At 44.4% G+C, this 15,683-nt stretch overlaps 1 protein-coding gene and 1 long non-coding RNA gene across 10 annotated transcripts in view; one reads left to right on the top strand and one right to left on the bottom strand.

Moving 5' to 3' along the window:
• Window positions 1–15,683, top strand: part of IQSEC1 (IQ motif and Sec7 domain ArfGEF 1) — a 684,223-nt gene that overhangs the window by 435,353 nt on the left and 233,187 nt on the right. The window contains exon 1 of one of the 9 annotated variants that reach the window (XM_090022974.1): window positions 14,965–15,427. The exons of the other annotated variants lie outside the window; for them this stretch is intronic. Coding sequence (XP_089879100.1) covers window positions 15,360–15,427 — 68 coding nt within the window. The 5' untranslated portion in view covers window positions 14,965–15,359. Of the gene's footprint in view, window positions 1–14,964; window positions 15,428–15,683 lie in introns of those variants that run through there. 9 annotated transcript variants of the gene reach the window in all.
• Window positions 1–15,683, bottom strand: part of LOC149855749 (uncharacterized) — a 70,222-nt gene that overhangs the window by 53,991 nt on the left and 548 nt on the right. The window lies entirely within an intron of this gene.

Here is a 15,683-nt window from a genome sequence, read left to right as displayed (position 1 = left end):
TTAGAACGCTCAGAGTCCTTTTAAACAATGTTTGTTTTTAGCTTTGACAGGAGGTGGGATGGGTGAGACTCAAGTTTTACTCCTCATAAAATTCCGGAAAGCAGGCATTAATTAAAATTATATTTCTGACCATCTCCAGCTAGGACTGGTAATTCTGACTTTCTTTTAGGTCCTGATTCAGAATAGACCAAAGCATAAGCTTAAATCCAGTCCCAATTCAAGACATTTTGAAGAGCATGCCTGTATTTCAGGATTTTTCTTATTTTCAAATATTTTCCTAAATTGGTGCGTTAAGTATAGGTGGCATATAACTAACTAAACAAATGTTTAGCAACGTAAGTCACTGAAAGAGTAGCCACTAAAAATAGCTACCCTTAATATCTTACAGAACTCGGCACCTTTAGCTCTTTGCTGTTTTCCTACTCAGGCTCTGCTAACACTAAATTTATAGGACATGAAGCCATTAAAGGAGTAATTAGCTTTAATTTAGATGCAGTTTGAAAGGAAGGCACAGATGCTCTAGATGATTCTAGATGGTGGTTGTTCTCTGGATTTTTTCTTTGTTTAAAAACATGCTTCGTTGGCTATTATGGAGCTACAGTCCTTATTGGCGGTACCTAAACAGTGGTACTAATAGTTTAAGACAATGTTATGTAGGCTCATACATGCATGACAACTTGGCTATTATATAAAGAAATAAGACTGTGTAAGCAAACAGCAGCATGAAAACATGGATAATGACCCCACCATTGCCTGCTATTCTACAACACTGCAAAAGGAATGCAGCATTTGCATTCTATTTCCATTATAAAAGAAAGTGGTATGGTCAAGAAAAAATACCTAGATAAGTTATGTGCTATATGATAATGCACACCCATGAAACAATAACCATGAACTAACCTAAAAGACAAATCACAGTCACAATGAGTCTCCAAAGGAAAAGATTACTCAGTCTGCATATTTTATTTACACTATATGTAGTCCAGAAGACTAGAGAACGTCCTTTGCTTTTAGAGATTAATGTCATTCATATTATTATCTTTCTGCTTACTTTAAATAATGAGTTCCTTTTACTATCTGTTTTGAACACAGCAATGGAAACTAGATGGAAAAGTAACTAAAGTTTTGTCTTGAAATTGTGTCTACAATTTACCATATATGTTGCTAGGAACAAATAGTATGCTTTCACTTGACAGTGACTTCATCCAGAACAAGGCTGTGAGTCATAACGTCTGCAGCAAAGCTCCCTTGGGAGGTTAATATTTGGCAAAGTTGATGTAACTGAAGAACAGCTGAGAGGATAAAAACTCTCCCCCACCCTCCACACCTTTTACCATCTCTCAATATGTATCAATACTTACAGTACATTTTGAAGAATTCTCCTTATTTTGGCAGGGAAAATGATGTGATGATACCCACAAATAAAATATCTTAAGGACCAAAATATTATAAAACAGCAAAAATACTTTTAAAGTGAGCAAATTCTTCTTTACACTCCAGAAATTTAAGGTGAATCAATGGCAAGTATGAAGGCAATTCACTTGACATAAGTCATGTTAAATACCTGTGTGGACATGGGTGTCCTCTTGTAAATGAGGCTAACAATGCTACTAGCCTTCTAGATGCATTTTTTTGTTGCTCTTGTCCTTTGTGGCTTAGTATTGGAACTTAAAGTGTGAAGGTGAGAGAGAGATTATTTCCCTCTTTTTAGTAATAAAATAGACTATAATGTACAGGTAATGACGAGGAGTAGGTGAACTTAAATCTTGGATATTTTGTAAAAGTAGAACGAAAACTAGGGGTGCACTGATAAAGATTTTCTTGGCAGATACCGATAGCCAGTTATTAACCAACTATATTGGCTGAGCCGATAACCAATTTATTTTAAAATGCAAAGCATTTGAAGTACTGACATTAAATAAACCTTTTCTTTTATGTGCTCCAGCAGCCTCCTGCATCACATGTATCAGCACCTTGGTGCTTAAAAACGATGGTGGAGGTGCTTGAACTAAAGCTCATTAAATGAGATTTAGTTTAAGTGCTGCTGCCACCATTTTTAAGCACAGGGATACTTTTAAGCAGAGGGTGGATGCAGGCTGCTCACTGTGGGCTCAGGACTCTCCACAACGTGTGCCCCACAACTTGCTGCCCCCCCACTGCTGCCAGGTGGGCAGAGGGTATGCAGCCAGTGTGGGACTCCCAAGGGAAAGGCAGCAGAGTGGAGAGCCCTGAGCCCACAGCGAGCCGCCTGCATCTGTCCTGCGCACAAATTTAGGCATGCTTCCCCGGGGGGGTGTGCAGTGGTGGGGAGCTGGCCCCCCACAGCCCTTGGACGAGCCGCCCATGACTGCATCCCACCGCAGGTCCCATGCACTATCCTGGCTGGGCAGTGCCCCCCAGCCCCTACCCCGCTGCCTACCTTACCATAGGGGCCTTGATTTACACCCCACATACACCTTCCCTTCCATAGACTTACCTGCAGGGAGCTGCTTTCCATGCTGCCTAGCTGTGTTCCTGGCAACATGTGTGCTGTGCACATACACACAGCGCCCTTTGTCTCACTCCCAGCGGCTCCAAGCAGGACCCCTTGCAGGCTGAAATGCTGTCCACATGCAAGGGGAAATATGCCATTTTCCAAGGGAGCTCAGGCATCCAGGGGACTAGCCCTGTGGGGGAGAGGGAACTCAGGTGTCCAGAGCCCCAGCCAGAAGGTATAATTATGGGTAAACATTATCAGCTACAACAGCCAAAAAAGGCCACTAGCCAATAATGTCATTTGCCCTTTTATCAGTGCCAATCTGAGGCAACAGATATATTGGTACATCTCTAAAGAAAACTATATAACTGTTTTTGTTGTCGTGGTCCCTTCTGTGCACCTTTTAAGTTGCATATTTTGAAGGAGGAAACAAGTAATGACTGTTGGCAATGCATCTTCACAGCAAGGTTACCCTGGGTGATCTATCCTTTAGACAGGGTTGTTCAACTGGTGGCCTGCGGAGCTATGCTGTCCAGCCTTCAGAGCTTCCCACAGGTCCAAAACTTTGGTGGCAGGGGAGCAGTGGCAGCTCACTGCTACTTCCTGCTGTCGTATTTCCAGACTCTGTGGGAGGGCAGGGTGAGTCCCACTGGCCAGATAGTATGACCCTGTGTGCTAGATTTAACACACTGGGCCAATCAGGAGAGCGAGGGGTCGTGCCAAGTTGACCAGAGCTGATCAGAGCAGCATGGGACAGTGCAGGGCCAGCTACTGTGAGTCAGGGAGGGGCAGTGCAGGGCTGAGCAAGGTGACACAGAGCAGCACAAGTGGGACAGGCAGAGGCAGCACTGAGTCCAATCCCGATATGCAGAGCCCAATCTAGCCTGCAGAGTGGACCCATATCACTTTGGCATGTAGGACCAAAAGACTGAGCCCCACTGCTTCAGATACCTACTTCACTGGGTTACTCAGACTCCAGAATAAGACTCGAATTGCTTCACTGCCCTGTGTCTACCTTGGCATACTGCCACTTGCTGTGTGGCAGAAAGATTTCAGTATTTCTTAATTGTAGCCAAGCCTGTACATTATTCTCTTACTTTGGAGAGGCTGAGGGACCTTGCTATGCTTTAGTCTTGTCATCCTTGGCAAAATGATTAAACATCCCCCACAAAAATCTGGGAGGTTTTATATTTGTGAAGCAGTTTGGTAATTTTTCACAAATGATGCTGAATAAATGTAAGGCACTATTGATAACTACAAGGCAGTTGATTCTCCTTATCCTAAAGAGAAGTGATGGCAAGTCTAGTTTCAGATGAGCAACCAAAGCTCTGAGTTTATTTTTGTATTTTTCTTCTCCAAATATTCAGTGCTGTTCCATCACTCTCACTTTCACTATAGTATCTAAAAAGCCAGCCAGACTGTTCTGTTTCCAAAGTATTTTCTTCCCCTGCTGTCTCAAAATAGAAGATGGATCCCATCATCAATACAACTTCTGTCTTCCATTCTCCCAGCCTGCACTCCACTTTTATTTTTTTTCCAAAGCAAAAGACTTTATCCCAGGATTCATTGAAGATGTCTATGCTGAGACTCACGGATTTGGAATTTAAGCTACCTGCCCTTTAGCTATCCCCAGAGCATGTCACTTGTAAGGTGGTTCTTTCACTATCATGGTGCCTACTGCACTCATAAATGCAACCAATAGGCTTTTAAATTTTAATTGTATATTTGGCTGTGAACCCAACAGAGGAATTGATGGCTTTCTGGTTTTCCTCTGATAACTTTCCAAGGTAAAGTGAGTGGTGGAGTGGAAAGAGTCAAGTAAAAGACTCATGAGAGAGACTGTCAGAAGTTGCAAGTGCTATAGAGGGTCTATTGGAAGTAGCACAATTTGCCTAGTTTAGATTGTTAAAGGGTGAGGAGAGATGCCCCTTACCCAGACTTCAAAAACAGTCTGGTTTTCATAATAGAAATGGGGTTTGGATGAGTTGTTACAGCTTAACCATCCATTAGACACCACAGACCAAATGTTCTAGTAAATCATTGAAAAAATGAAAGAAGAAAGTGTGAAAATGCTCTGCAAACGCCTTGTTTTCTAGAAAGTTAATAAAAGGCTAAAGTCAGAGACTGAAGGTAATATAACAAAAATTCAATTTTAATTGTACAGTTTTTAAAAATTCTTCAAATTGGAAGAATTACACAATAAAAAGTACAAAGGAACAAGTTTAAATAAAATGTGCTAAATGTGACCACTCATTACAAATAACAGTTTTAAAGATACTGTAGACCTCCATCTAACCCAGGAGGTGCACAGCCCCACCAGGGGAGATGCCTTGTTGGACCTGGTGCTGGCCACGAGTGATGACCTGGTGAGGGGACTGCGGGTGTTTGACCACCTGGGCAACAGTGATCGTCGCCTGCTGGAATTCACCATCCAGCACAAGGTGGCAAAGGCCTACAGCAAGACAGCAGCCCTAGATTTCAGGAGGGCAAACTTCAATGAGATGAGGAGAATAGTTGGGGAAGCACTGAGGTCCCAGAGGGGAAGGAAGCCAGATGTCCAAGAAGAGTGGTCGCTTCTTAAGGAGACGATCCTCCAAGCCCAAAAGGAGGTAATCTCAACATGGATCAAATGATGGAGGGCGCAAAAGCCCCCATGGCTTACCAAAAGTATCCAGGAATGTCTTCTAGCTAAAAGGGAGGCACACACCCAATGGAAGGGAGGGGCCATCACCAGGGAGGATTATACTGCGGTTGCTGGGGGTTGCACGGGGGGCAGTCAGGAAAGCCAAGGTGGAGATGGAACTGGGACTAGCTTCCCAGATCAAGGACAACAAGAAGTCCTTTTTTAAATACCTAGGGGGCAAAAAGAAGGTACCGGCTAACGTGGGGCCTCTGCAAGACACACTGGGAAATTTGGTCATCACACCAGACGAGAAAGCTAACCTATTTAGTGACTTCTTTGCTTCCATTTTCCTGAGCAGGGACTGGATCAGCCCCCCCCACTGGGTGCCCCTAGGGGCTGGGGGAGGCGCACCTAGGCCAAGGGTCAGTGAGGATCTAGTCAGAGAACTTCTGGAGGGACTGGATGTATTTAAATCAGCTGGTCCGGATGATCTCCACCCCAGAGTGCTGAGGGAATTAGCTGAGGTCACTGTGGGACCCTTGGCACGGCTTTATGAGCGCTCATGGTGTTCTGGTGTGGTGCCAGAGGACTGGAAGAGGGCCAATGTGGTTCCCATCTTCAAAAAAGGGAGGAAGGAGGACCCAGGAAACTGTAGGCCAGTTAGTCTTATCTCAATCCTGGGTAAGATTTTTGAGAGAATTATTCTGGCGCATGTCCACGAGGGGCCAGCAGGAGAGATTATGCTTAGAGGCAACCAACACGGGTTCATTAGAGGCAGGTCCTGTCAGACCAGCCTGGTGGCCTTCTACAACCAGGTCACCAAATCCTTAGATGCAGGGGTAGCAGTGGACATAGTCTTCCTGGAGTTTCAGAAGGCCTTCAACACCATCTCTCACCCTATTCTCATTAAAAATCTGGGGAACTGTGGTGTCAACACCTGCACAATCAAATGAGTTGCCAACTGGCTGGCGGGCCGCACCCAGAGTGTGGTGGCGGATGGGTCATTTTCGACCTGGAGAGATGTAGGCAGTGGAGTCCTGCAGGGCTCAGTCCTTGGGCCTGCACTGTTCAACAACTTCATCAGTGACTTGGACAAGGGGGTAAAAAGCACCCTGTTCAAATTTGCTGATGGCACTAAGATGTGGGGGGAAGTGGGCACTCCAGAAGGAAGGAATAGGCTGCAATCAGACCTAGACAGGTTACAGGGGTGGGTGGACGAGAATAGGATGGGATTCAAAACTGACAAGTGCAAGGTGATGCATGTGGGGAGGAAGAACCAGCAGCATACCTACAGGCTGGGGAAGTCCCTTCTCATCAGTGCAGAGGCAGAAAAGGATCTTGGAGTCATCATTGATGCTAAGATGAACATGGGCCGGCAGTGTGGGGATGCAGTCAGGAAGGCCAACCGTACCTTGTCATGCATCCACAGATGCACCTCAGGCAGGTCCAAGGAGGTGATCCTCCCCCTCTGTGTGGCACTGGTCAGGCCACAGCTGAAGTACTGCATCCAGTTCTGGGCGCCGCACTTCAAGAGGGATGTGGACAACATGGAGAGGGTCCAGAGGAGGTCCACTCACATGACCAGGGGTCAGCAGGGCAGGCCCTACGAGGAGAGGCTATGGGACCTGAACCTGTTCAGCCTCCACAAGAGAAGGCTGAGGGGGGATCTAGTGGTCAATTACAAACTAGTCAGAGGGGACCAGCACACATTGGGGGAGACCCTGTTCCCTCGTGCACTACCAGGAGTGACCAGGAATAATGGTCACAAGCTGGCAGAGGGTAGATTCAGGCTAGACATCAGGAGGCGCTACTTCACGGTCAGGGCGCCTAGGATCTGGAACCAACTTCCAAGAGTAGTGGTGCTGGCTCCTACCCTGGAGGTCTTTAAGATAAGGCTAGACAATCGCCCTGCTGGGGTCATTTGACCCCAGTACTCTTTCCTGCCATGGCAGGGGCTCAGACTCGATGATCTGTTTAGGTCCCATCTTACCCTACTAATGATGAAACTATGTAAATTGCTTAAATAGCCAGATTGGCTTTTAATCTAAAATTTTAAAACAATCTATTTGCTAGTTGCCTTTCCATCCTTAATTGGTAATAACATTCCCTTTATACAGCCACTTGCCTAGCTAAAAATAGGTCTAGAACTGTCCTGACAGCCAGAAGTGTGTTTGATTAGCTTCTGTCTTCAACACTCACTCACCCCTCTCAACTAACTGCCCTACAAATAACATCTATCAACTTCACTTCATAATAAAATGGCATTGAAATCATGATGCTTGATTGTATGTTGCTAAGAGAAACAATTGAAAAGTAAACTTAATTGTGGTCTGCCGGATGTCTGTATCTTTTTTTTCATGTAATTGTACATTTAGAGAAATACAGTATAATTGCAGAGATGCAGTGCAGGTTAAGCAGCAATATTACCTTAGTTTAGAATGTGTACTGTGTAAAGTGATGCATGTGTCCAGAACATGACTTTATCAGAAAAGCAAATCAAATAGGATGTCCTGAATGCTTCAGTGTCACCCTGGAAACACTTCATAGTGACTTCCATAACAGAGCTTGACAGTGTCAGTCTTTCTCCTTTAGTGCACCAACAGAACACTCTGCTTATCAAGTTAGCTTTAGGTAAAATATGAATGATTCTCAGGAGGGCCTGGGATAATACAACTTGATCCTCTGACTTGTGTTACATTTCTGTTAATATCACATAAAAGTAGCGACCTGCTGACAGTGTCTGAAAGAATCACAACTCCAGAATTTTAAAACACAGAGAAATGATTAATGTCCCCTATAACATTTTTTGAGAGATACAGCCTCAGATTCCAATGTAAGAAACAGGAGATAACATAAAATACGATGTGGTGGCCTTTCTTCGTCCACCCAAAGCTACCAAATACCAGCTTTCTTTAAAAATGTATGCAGTCTCTTGCCTGAGAATATTTTTTTAAGGGGCCTTCCCTGTTGCATCACAGCTTTATAAACAACCTTGGACTTTCCATGTCAGGACAGCATCTAAGATCTAGAGTTGCTAGGACCAAGCCCATCATCTCTAGGGCAGATGAGTGTCTGTTGTAAACCCACAGAAATAAATGTTCCCAGACAACAACTTTAGAAAGCTGCTCTCATAATCAGCATACTTGGACTGTGTGATGCTTCAGTCCCTGATTCAGTTTGGTGGAGATTTGGCCCAGTTCGGTGGATGAGTCTCCAAATCTGAATCGAATCAGTGGACCCTTTAATCTCTCCGAGTCGAATCAGATCCCTCCAAATTTTGTTCAGAGAGATTTGGAAAGATTTGGCAATTCAGACATAGACACAGCTTTAAATGTTTTTTCTACATACCTCTAGGTATCGGGGGCTTGTGAACGCTGCGATGCTGGAGCACATGGAGCGTGGGGGGCTCCCCAGTGTGCTCAGTAGCAGACCCGGAAGTGGACCAGAAGCATTTCCAGTCCACTTCTGGGTTTGCCGGGGAGTGGGCAGGGGGGCCCTCCTGCATCCCCCCAGCTTGGCGAGTGGTGCCTCCTGGATCGGGGGGGGCACCTGGGGTCCCCCCGCAGCTGACTGCTGAGCCTGGGGCTTGGGGAGCTCCAGCATAGTTCCTGGCAGACCTGGAAGTGGACCAGAAGTACTTCTGATCCACTTCTGGGTTCACTGGGGACCCCCTGCGCTCTTGTGGGACGCTCCATCCACTCCAGCATTGCAGAGATCACGAGCTGTGTCTATTTCTGAATCGCTGATTCTCTGAATCAGCATTGAATCTTCAGATTCGGATTTGGCCAAATCAAATCGGGGACAGTGATCTGAATCAATTAATCGAATCACTGTCCCTGATTTGGGCCAATTCTGAATTGAATAGGGCTCACTTTGCACACCTGTAGTACTTACCGTTGCTGCTGTTGGCCAGAATTGCTTGGCTTTAATGTGTGAGCATGGGAGAAGATTGTCATTTATTGCAGTTGTTACAACAGATTACGATTGGCAAATCCATTCTAAGATAAATGTGGTGCCAAAAGGAACCATCCGTAGAGCTGTGGCTACCGCTGACTGATGTCACACAGAATAAGCCTTCAAACAAGTTAAATTACATGACATGCTAATCAGCATCTTGTTTCTATCATGTTTAATGTCCTTGAAAGCAAAGGTAAGAGACTGTACATAATGAAGACAAAAAGCAATCAACTACTACTGCCAAAACTTTCTCGTATTTTCCTAAATCTAATTATGGTTAAAAATAACCCCCAAAAACAAAATTAAAAAAGGATTCAGTTAATTCAAAGTAAAATGCCGTATTTGGGTGATTGGTCAGTGGTCCCTTTGATGTCCGTTCTGTCTTTTGTCCCCATAATTCCATTTCCAGAGAAGAAACTGCAGAACAAGGCAGACAGGTGGTTTGACCACATAGTGTGTTAATTACCAGTTTGCGAGAAGAGTCCCCTATATGGACAGCAATCACCTGGGCATTGGTAACCTGACTGCACTGATTGGCTAGCTGGGACTGTCGGGACAGTGATTTAAACTGTCAGCACACTTGCACCCATTCAATGAAGTCTTACCTAGCAGTTGTTAGTGCGTAGTAACATAACCATGGGTGGTGAGTAGGACATGAGTCCTGGATGCTACCTAAGGAGGGGTGGCACTGGAATGGAGCCAGGGGTTGCAGCATCCTCTCATCTTGCCCCACTGTTTGCACCTGCATCTTCTCTGCAGCAGTTCTGACAGCAGGGAGGGCAGAGCATAGGAACTGTAGCATGGAAACTGCAGCCAGTGAATCACTGCTGCTGGGGGAGATGTTTACCTAATTTTTTTATGCCAAAAGCCAGTATTTAAATGACTGCTCTATACACATCAGCAACAAAAAAGGAGGTACTATCTCACCCAGAAGCAGTGAGCTGCCAGTCGCTGCTCCTGCCCAGATATAACCAGTCAGTATAACCATACCCCTGTTAAGTAAGCTTAAGTATGCATTTCAAGCATCCTTATTTCAAAAGACATTCAAAGTAATCCATCTTCTGCACAGATCTGTTCTCCTCCCCTACACACCCCACATTTAAATGTTGAATTGTATTTGCATCAGAAATTAACATAAATACATCATAAGACTGAGGTAGGAAAAAAATTATTAGGCCCAGAGGAATGAATTCCTCAGCATTTTAAGTTTCCTGCATGTGTAAAGTTTTCGTTTCCCTTTCTTTATTTGTTACAGTGACTTCCACATTACTCCAGGGTTAGGGACAGAAGTTGCACATAAACCAGTTTCAGTGATCAGAAACTGGTTTAAAACTGTAACGGAATAGAAGTTCAGTGCACGTAAAGCAATTTCAAAATGACTGAAACCGATTTAAAATAAACCTGGTTGAATGTCGTGTCAGACTTATAGATTCATAGATGTTAGGGTCAGAAGGGACCTCTGTAGATCATGGAGTCTGACCCCCTGCATAGGCAGGAAAGAGTGCTGGGTTCAGATGACCCCAGCCACATGCCCATCCATTTTCTTCTTGAAGACCCCCAGGGTAGGGGAGAACACCACCTCCCTTGGGAGCCCATCCAGATTTTGGCCACTCTAACTGTGAAGAAGTTCCTCCTAATGTCCAGTCTAAATCTGCTCTCTGCTAGCTTATGGCCATTGTTTCTTGTGGCCCCCCACAGGGTCACCTTGGTGAGTAGGGCCTCACCAATTCCCTTCTGTGCCCCCATGATGGATTTATAGGCAGCCACAAGGTCACCTCTCAACCTTCTCTTGCGGAGGCTGAAGAGGTCCAGGTGCCCTAGTCTCTCCTCGTAGGGCTTGGCCTGTAAGTCCTTAACCATATGAGTGGCCCTTCTCTGGACCCTCTCCAGGTTATCCACATCCCTCTTGAAGTGCGGTGCCCAAAACTGCATGCAGTATTCCAACTGCAGTCTGACCAGCATCTAATAGAGGGGAAGTATCACCTCCTTGGTTCTGTTTGTCATGCATCTGCTGATGCATAATAAAGTGCAGTTAGCTTTTCTGATGACTTCATCACACTGACAACTCATGTTCATCTTGGAGTCCCCTAGGACTCCAAGATCCCTTTCCATTTCCGTGCTACCGAGCAGGTCATTTCCTAGGCAGTAAATGTGCTGGACATTTCTCCTCCCTAGGTGCAGCACTTTGCATTTCTCCTTGTTAAATTGTATTCTATTGTTTTCTGCCCATTTGTCCAGCCTGTCCAGGTCTGCCTGTAGTTGTTCCCTGCCCTCCAGTGTGTCCACTTCTCCCCGGAGTTTTGTATCATCCGCAAACTTGGACAGAGTACATTTCACTCTGTTATCATCCAAGTCACAGCCTCTTAACTTGTTCACCTTTATGGGGTGGGATACCGTACTGAAGGCCTTCCTGAAGTCTAAGTAAACTATGTCAACCCCTACTCCTGTGTCCAGGTGTTTTGTAATCTGGTCATAAAAAGAGACAAGATTAGTCAGGCATGATCTACCTACTACGAACCCATGCTGGTTTTCCCTCAGTGTAATTTTTCCTGCTGGGGTCTCACATAAATGAGCCTTAATCTTTTCAAAGACTTTGCCAAGGATGGAGGTGAGACTGACTGGCCTGTAGTTGCCTGGATCCTCCTTCCTCCCCTTCTTGAAAATAGGGACCATGTTGGCCCTTTTCCAGTCCTCCAGGACCTGGCCTGTGCGCCACGAGTGCTCAAATATTCTTGCCAGTGGCTGTGCCAGTGTCTTCAGTACCCTTGGATGGAGCTTATCCGGGCCTGCTGACTTAAACACATCCATTTCTTCCAAGTGACTTTGCAACATCTCAGGGGCAATGCTTGGTAGTCTGGCACCCAGCTGCTGCCTCTCTACAATCTCATTGTGACGCTTGTCTTGCCCCTCATTTAGGAACACTGAGGCAAAGAAGTCATTGAGGAGTTCAGCCTCGTCTTCTAGCCTGGAACCTCCAGATTTTCAGTCCCAGTAGGAGTATCAGCATACATCATTCAAAAGTCCCAGTAGGAATATGGGCATACATCATTCACAATTCCCAGTCTTAACTGATTTAGGTCAAACTGTTTTATGAAACTTCTAGCCCAGAACCTCTCCTGGTTCAAGTTAAAATAGTCCCCCAGCATCCCAACATTTTGCTGGGCTGGGCTGGGCTGGGCTGGGCTGGGCTGGGCTGTCTGTTCCAGGGAGCAGGGTTGGCCTAGATGGGACAGTGAGGGCTGGCTTACTGGCTAGCTCACCGGTCCTCCCAGGCAAACCCTTGCTGGGGTCTGGGGCCAGGGAGAGGGATTAAATTTCCCTTCCTCCCTCCTGCCTGTCCCCCCAAGTACAGAGGTGGCTGTGACTGTGGGCTACAAATCCCAGAAGTACCTGGAAGCAGAAAGAGGAAGTGATGAGCGACCCTGTACAGTCCTGCTTCTGTGATTGTAGACTGCAAATCCCAGAGACATTGGAAGCAACAGGAAGAGAAAGCAAACATACAGCCCATGCTGGCTATGTACCAGAGCGCCATGCTCTAGCACCCTCTAGTTTCTGGACTGAGCCACTGCAGGCATGTGGCTGCATTTCCTAAATCAAAAGTGAGTGTCTGTTCATTTGCTTATTGGTTCAACTTTTGCAGCTTAGTTTAACCTGCAAAGACTGAATCATTCCAGCCTTGAGCTTTTTTGAACGTCTGGACTTATCTCAGAAGTGGTTTTAGGTAGGTTGAGCGAGATGAGAATTCCACTTCCTGCAAAATGCGTATTACCTGGGCAGTCAATTCCTTTCATTTACCCAAAGTTTTATTGTGATTAATGACAGGCATGAGAATGGAACGAAGGTGTCCTAATACCAATCCCTAAGGCCACAGTCACCTGTGATGTACATTATTGTATCAAAGAGTAGTAAAGGCAAGAATTGGAATCTAAAATTTATGTATGAGAATATTACTTGCTGTACTGCTAATATACAGTGTATATTTCCCTGGTATAGCTGTGGTGAGCCACAACATTGCATACATTTCACCCAGAATCCCTCTGTTGCACCCTCTCTCAGCCTAGTGCGTCTGATTAGTGTGACCCCACAATTAAGCATTGCTCAATATGTATGTATACTCCAGATACCCATCCTGCATGGATCCAGGTGCTAATTAACCCCTACCCATGACGACCCAGGCATTTTTGTCACAAGTCCTGGAATGCTCCAAAAATGTATGTGCAGATGAGACGCAAGGCAGTGTGGTCCAGCTTCCCTTCATAGAGGGCAGGGCCACACCAATCATATGTGCCAGGCTAAGAGAGGGAGCTACAGAGGGATTCTAGGTATGCAGTGTCATGGCTCACCATGACTTGAAAAAGACTTGGCAGCAAGGGGGACTTAATGGGCACTACCATATGTCTAACTCAGGTGGGTTGCACCAACCAATCCTTGTGGTAGGTTCCCTTCAGCATATCTGCCCAATGTAGGCCATGTGTTTTATAGTCACGCTTTAGTGTTGGCTGCATTTAATCAGCTTCATAGCTGGTTTCTGTTACTGAGTGTGTGATGCTTTTGGCAGCAATGTAATGATAGTGTATTGAGTGAGGTTTTCTGGTATATGATTATTACATAAGAGACTAGTTTGAGCTTTTTATTGTTTTATGAGCTATGAATGTCTTGGTTCCAGGGACACTGAAACAGGATATTGTTCAGGATACTAGTTGCTACTTGATGCGACTACCAAGAATTATTAGGCAGATTGGTTTGATTGTGCATCTGTTGTGCCTTATGTAATAAAAAAATTGCACCCTAAAATATATATTACTCTAAGAAATAGAGGAAGAACTAAATTAAGGCTAAGTTTATAATGATGCAGACCTACACACATGCCAACACCTGTTCTGACACATGCTAATTAGCACATGTTGGAGCAGACTTGATTAATCAGGACTTGATTAATCAAGTCTGCTGGAACATGCTAACTAGCACACTCCACCAGCCTCAGCATCATGTGTATTCAGTGTCCCCGCATTTCACAATGGTGGTGGGGCACTTTTTAACTAAAGCTCATTGAATGAGCTTTGAAGCACCCCTGTCACTGCTTTGAAATGCGAGATGCTGAATACACATGATACTGCAGGCGCTTTAATTAGAGTGGTTCCTGAGCCCTTGTTTAGTGTCTTTAATACAGAAGAATCTCAAAGCACTTTGCTCTTGAACACTCTGCATAGAGATGATGTGGCCTAGTGGCTGAATATGAAGCTTGGAAACAGGAAAATTTTTGCTTTAGCCCCACTTCTAACAGTGACTTGGGTGGCCTGTGGAGGAAACAGGAACAATATGGGACTTGCCCATCAGTGAAAGAAAAATAATACTTACCTACAATACCTTCCTCAAAGGATGTGGTAAAAGTTTAATTTCTACAAAACTCTCCACATTTTTTGTGGTGCTAAAAACAACAGTAGAACACAGCAAGGAAAACCCTTAAACTTGTTGTTAAAATGCATCAATAATACTATTTAATTCTGCTGCTAAAACCTCCGAGTAGTCAGAAATTGTTAGCCCTTGAATTAGGCCTGCTGTGTTTAGATTTGCAGCTATGCAAAATAAAACCAAATTGGCCTTTCCCAGTTCAAGAGTTTATAGCAGTGTAAGAGAATTCTGTGCACACAGAGAGTTTTTTTTTTTCCTTTTTGACAGACATTACTGTTCCATTTTTGTAAATATAACTTGCAGTATAGCCTCATGTTTTCTCTGTGTGTTCACATACAGCTTTGGAAAATGACTCACTACTTCTTTTGGCACTAAAAAGTTTATTACAGTAGACAAGTAAGGAATTTTGCAGACAGCTGGGAGTTTATTCAGTCTCAACCATATGATTTAGGGTGTATTTGGTAAGAACTAGTAAGCGATATTCTGGGGCCCTGCAGTCAGACTGTTTTTAAAGTGGAATAAACTAGGCTGATTTTTCCTAGGTACTATGTAGGTAGGTTTTCCTTCCTTCCTTAACGTTCTGTGATGATGGCAAGCTAATCTCTAAACAGCCTTTAGTAATCTTCTCTGATTTGCGAATACTATAAACAACAATTCTTGTAAATCATGAAAAAAAAAGTAACTTGAGACCTCAGATGAAAAGGCTGGCTTCTCTTTGCAAATTACAGTTTGTTTAGTGAGTGGAGGTTGGAGGATTCGTTTAGCCATCATGAATCAGTGCCTGGTTGCTGCGTGAACCTTGGACTATATTTTGTTGTATGCCTGCTAAACTTATTTATACTTTGAGTTACTCGGAATCTCTCTGATTTCACAAACGCTTCAGAGAGGGTCATGAAGGGAGATGGCAGTGCAATGTGGAATCTGATGTGGAAATACTGTATTTCTGTCAGGACAATCAGGTATAGTAAAAACTTTTTATTAAGTTATTTTGTGATCAGTCTTTTAAGGTTGCATGTGTCGTACAAATAGGTCTCTCTCAACAGCTGTGCTACTTTACACTGTACAGTTAACTTTGAGCTAAGCAAGATTATTATTAGTTTTGACTCCTACCTGCGTTTTTAACCAAAGCTTTGAATTAGTATAACAGTAACAATATAAGGTTACAATAACAAAGCTGCAAGGAAAAGTGGCATTGTCCTGTTTTGGTGCCTTGGG

Source organism: Crocodylus siamensis, chromosome 11 (genome assembly GCF_052110815.1).
Source record: "Crocodylus siamensis isolate JL-2025a chromosome 11, ASM5211081v1, whole genome shotgun sequence".
Classification (NCBI taxonomy): Eukaryota; Metazoa; Chordata; order Crocodylia; family Crocodylidae; genus Crocodylus; species Crocodylus siamensis.
This window is presented reverse-complemented; position numbering and strand designations above follow the sequence as displayed.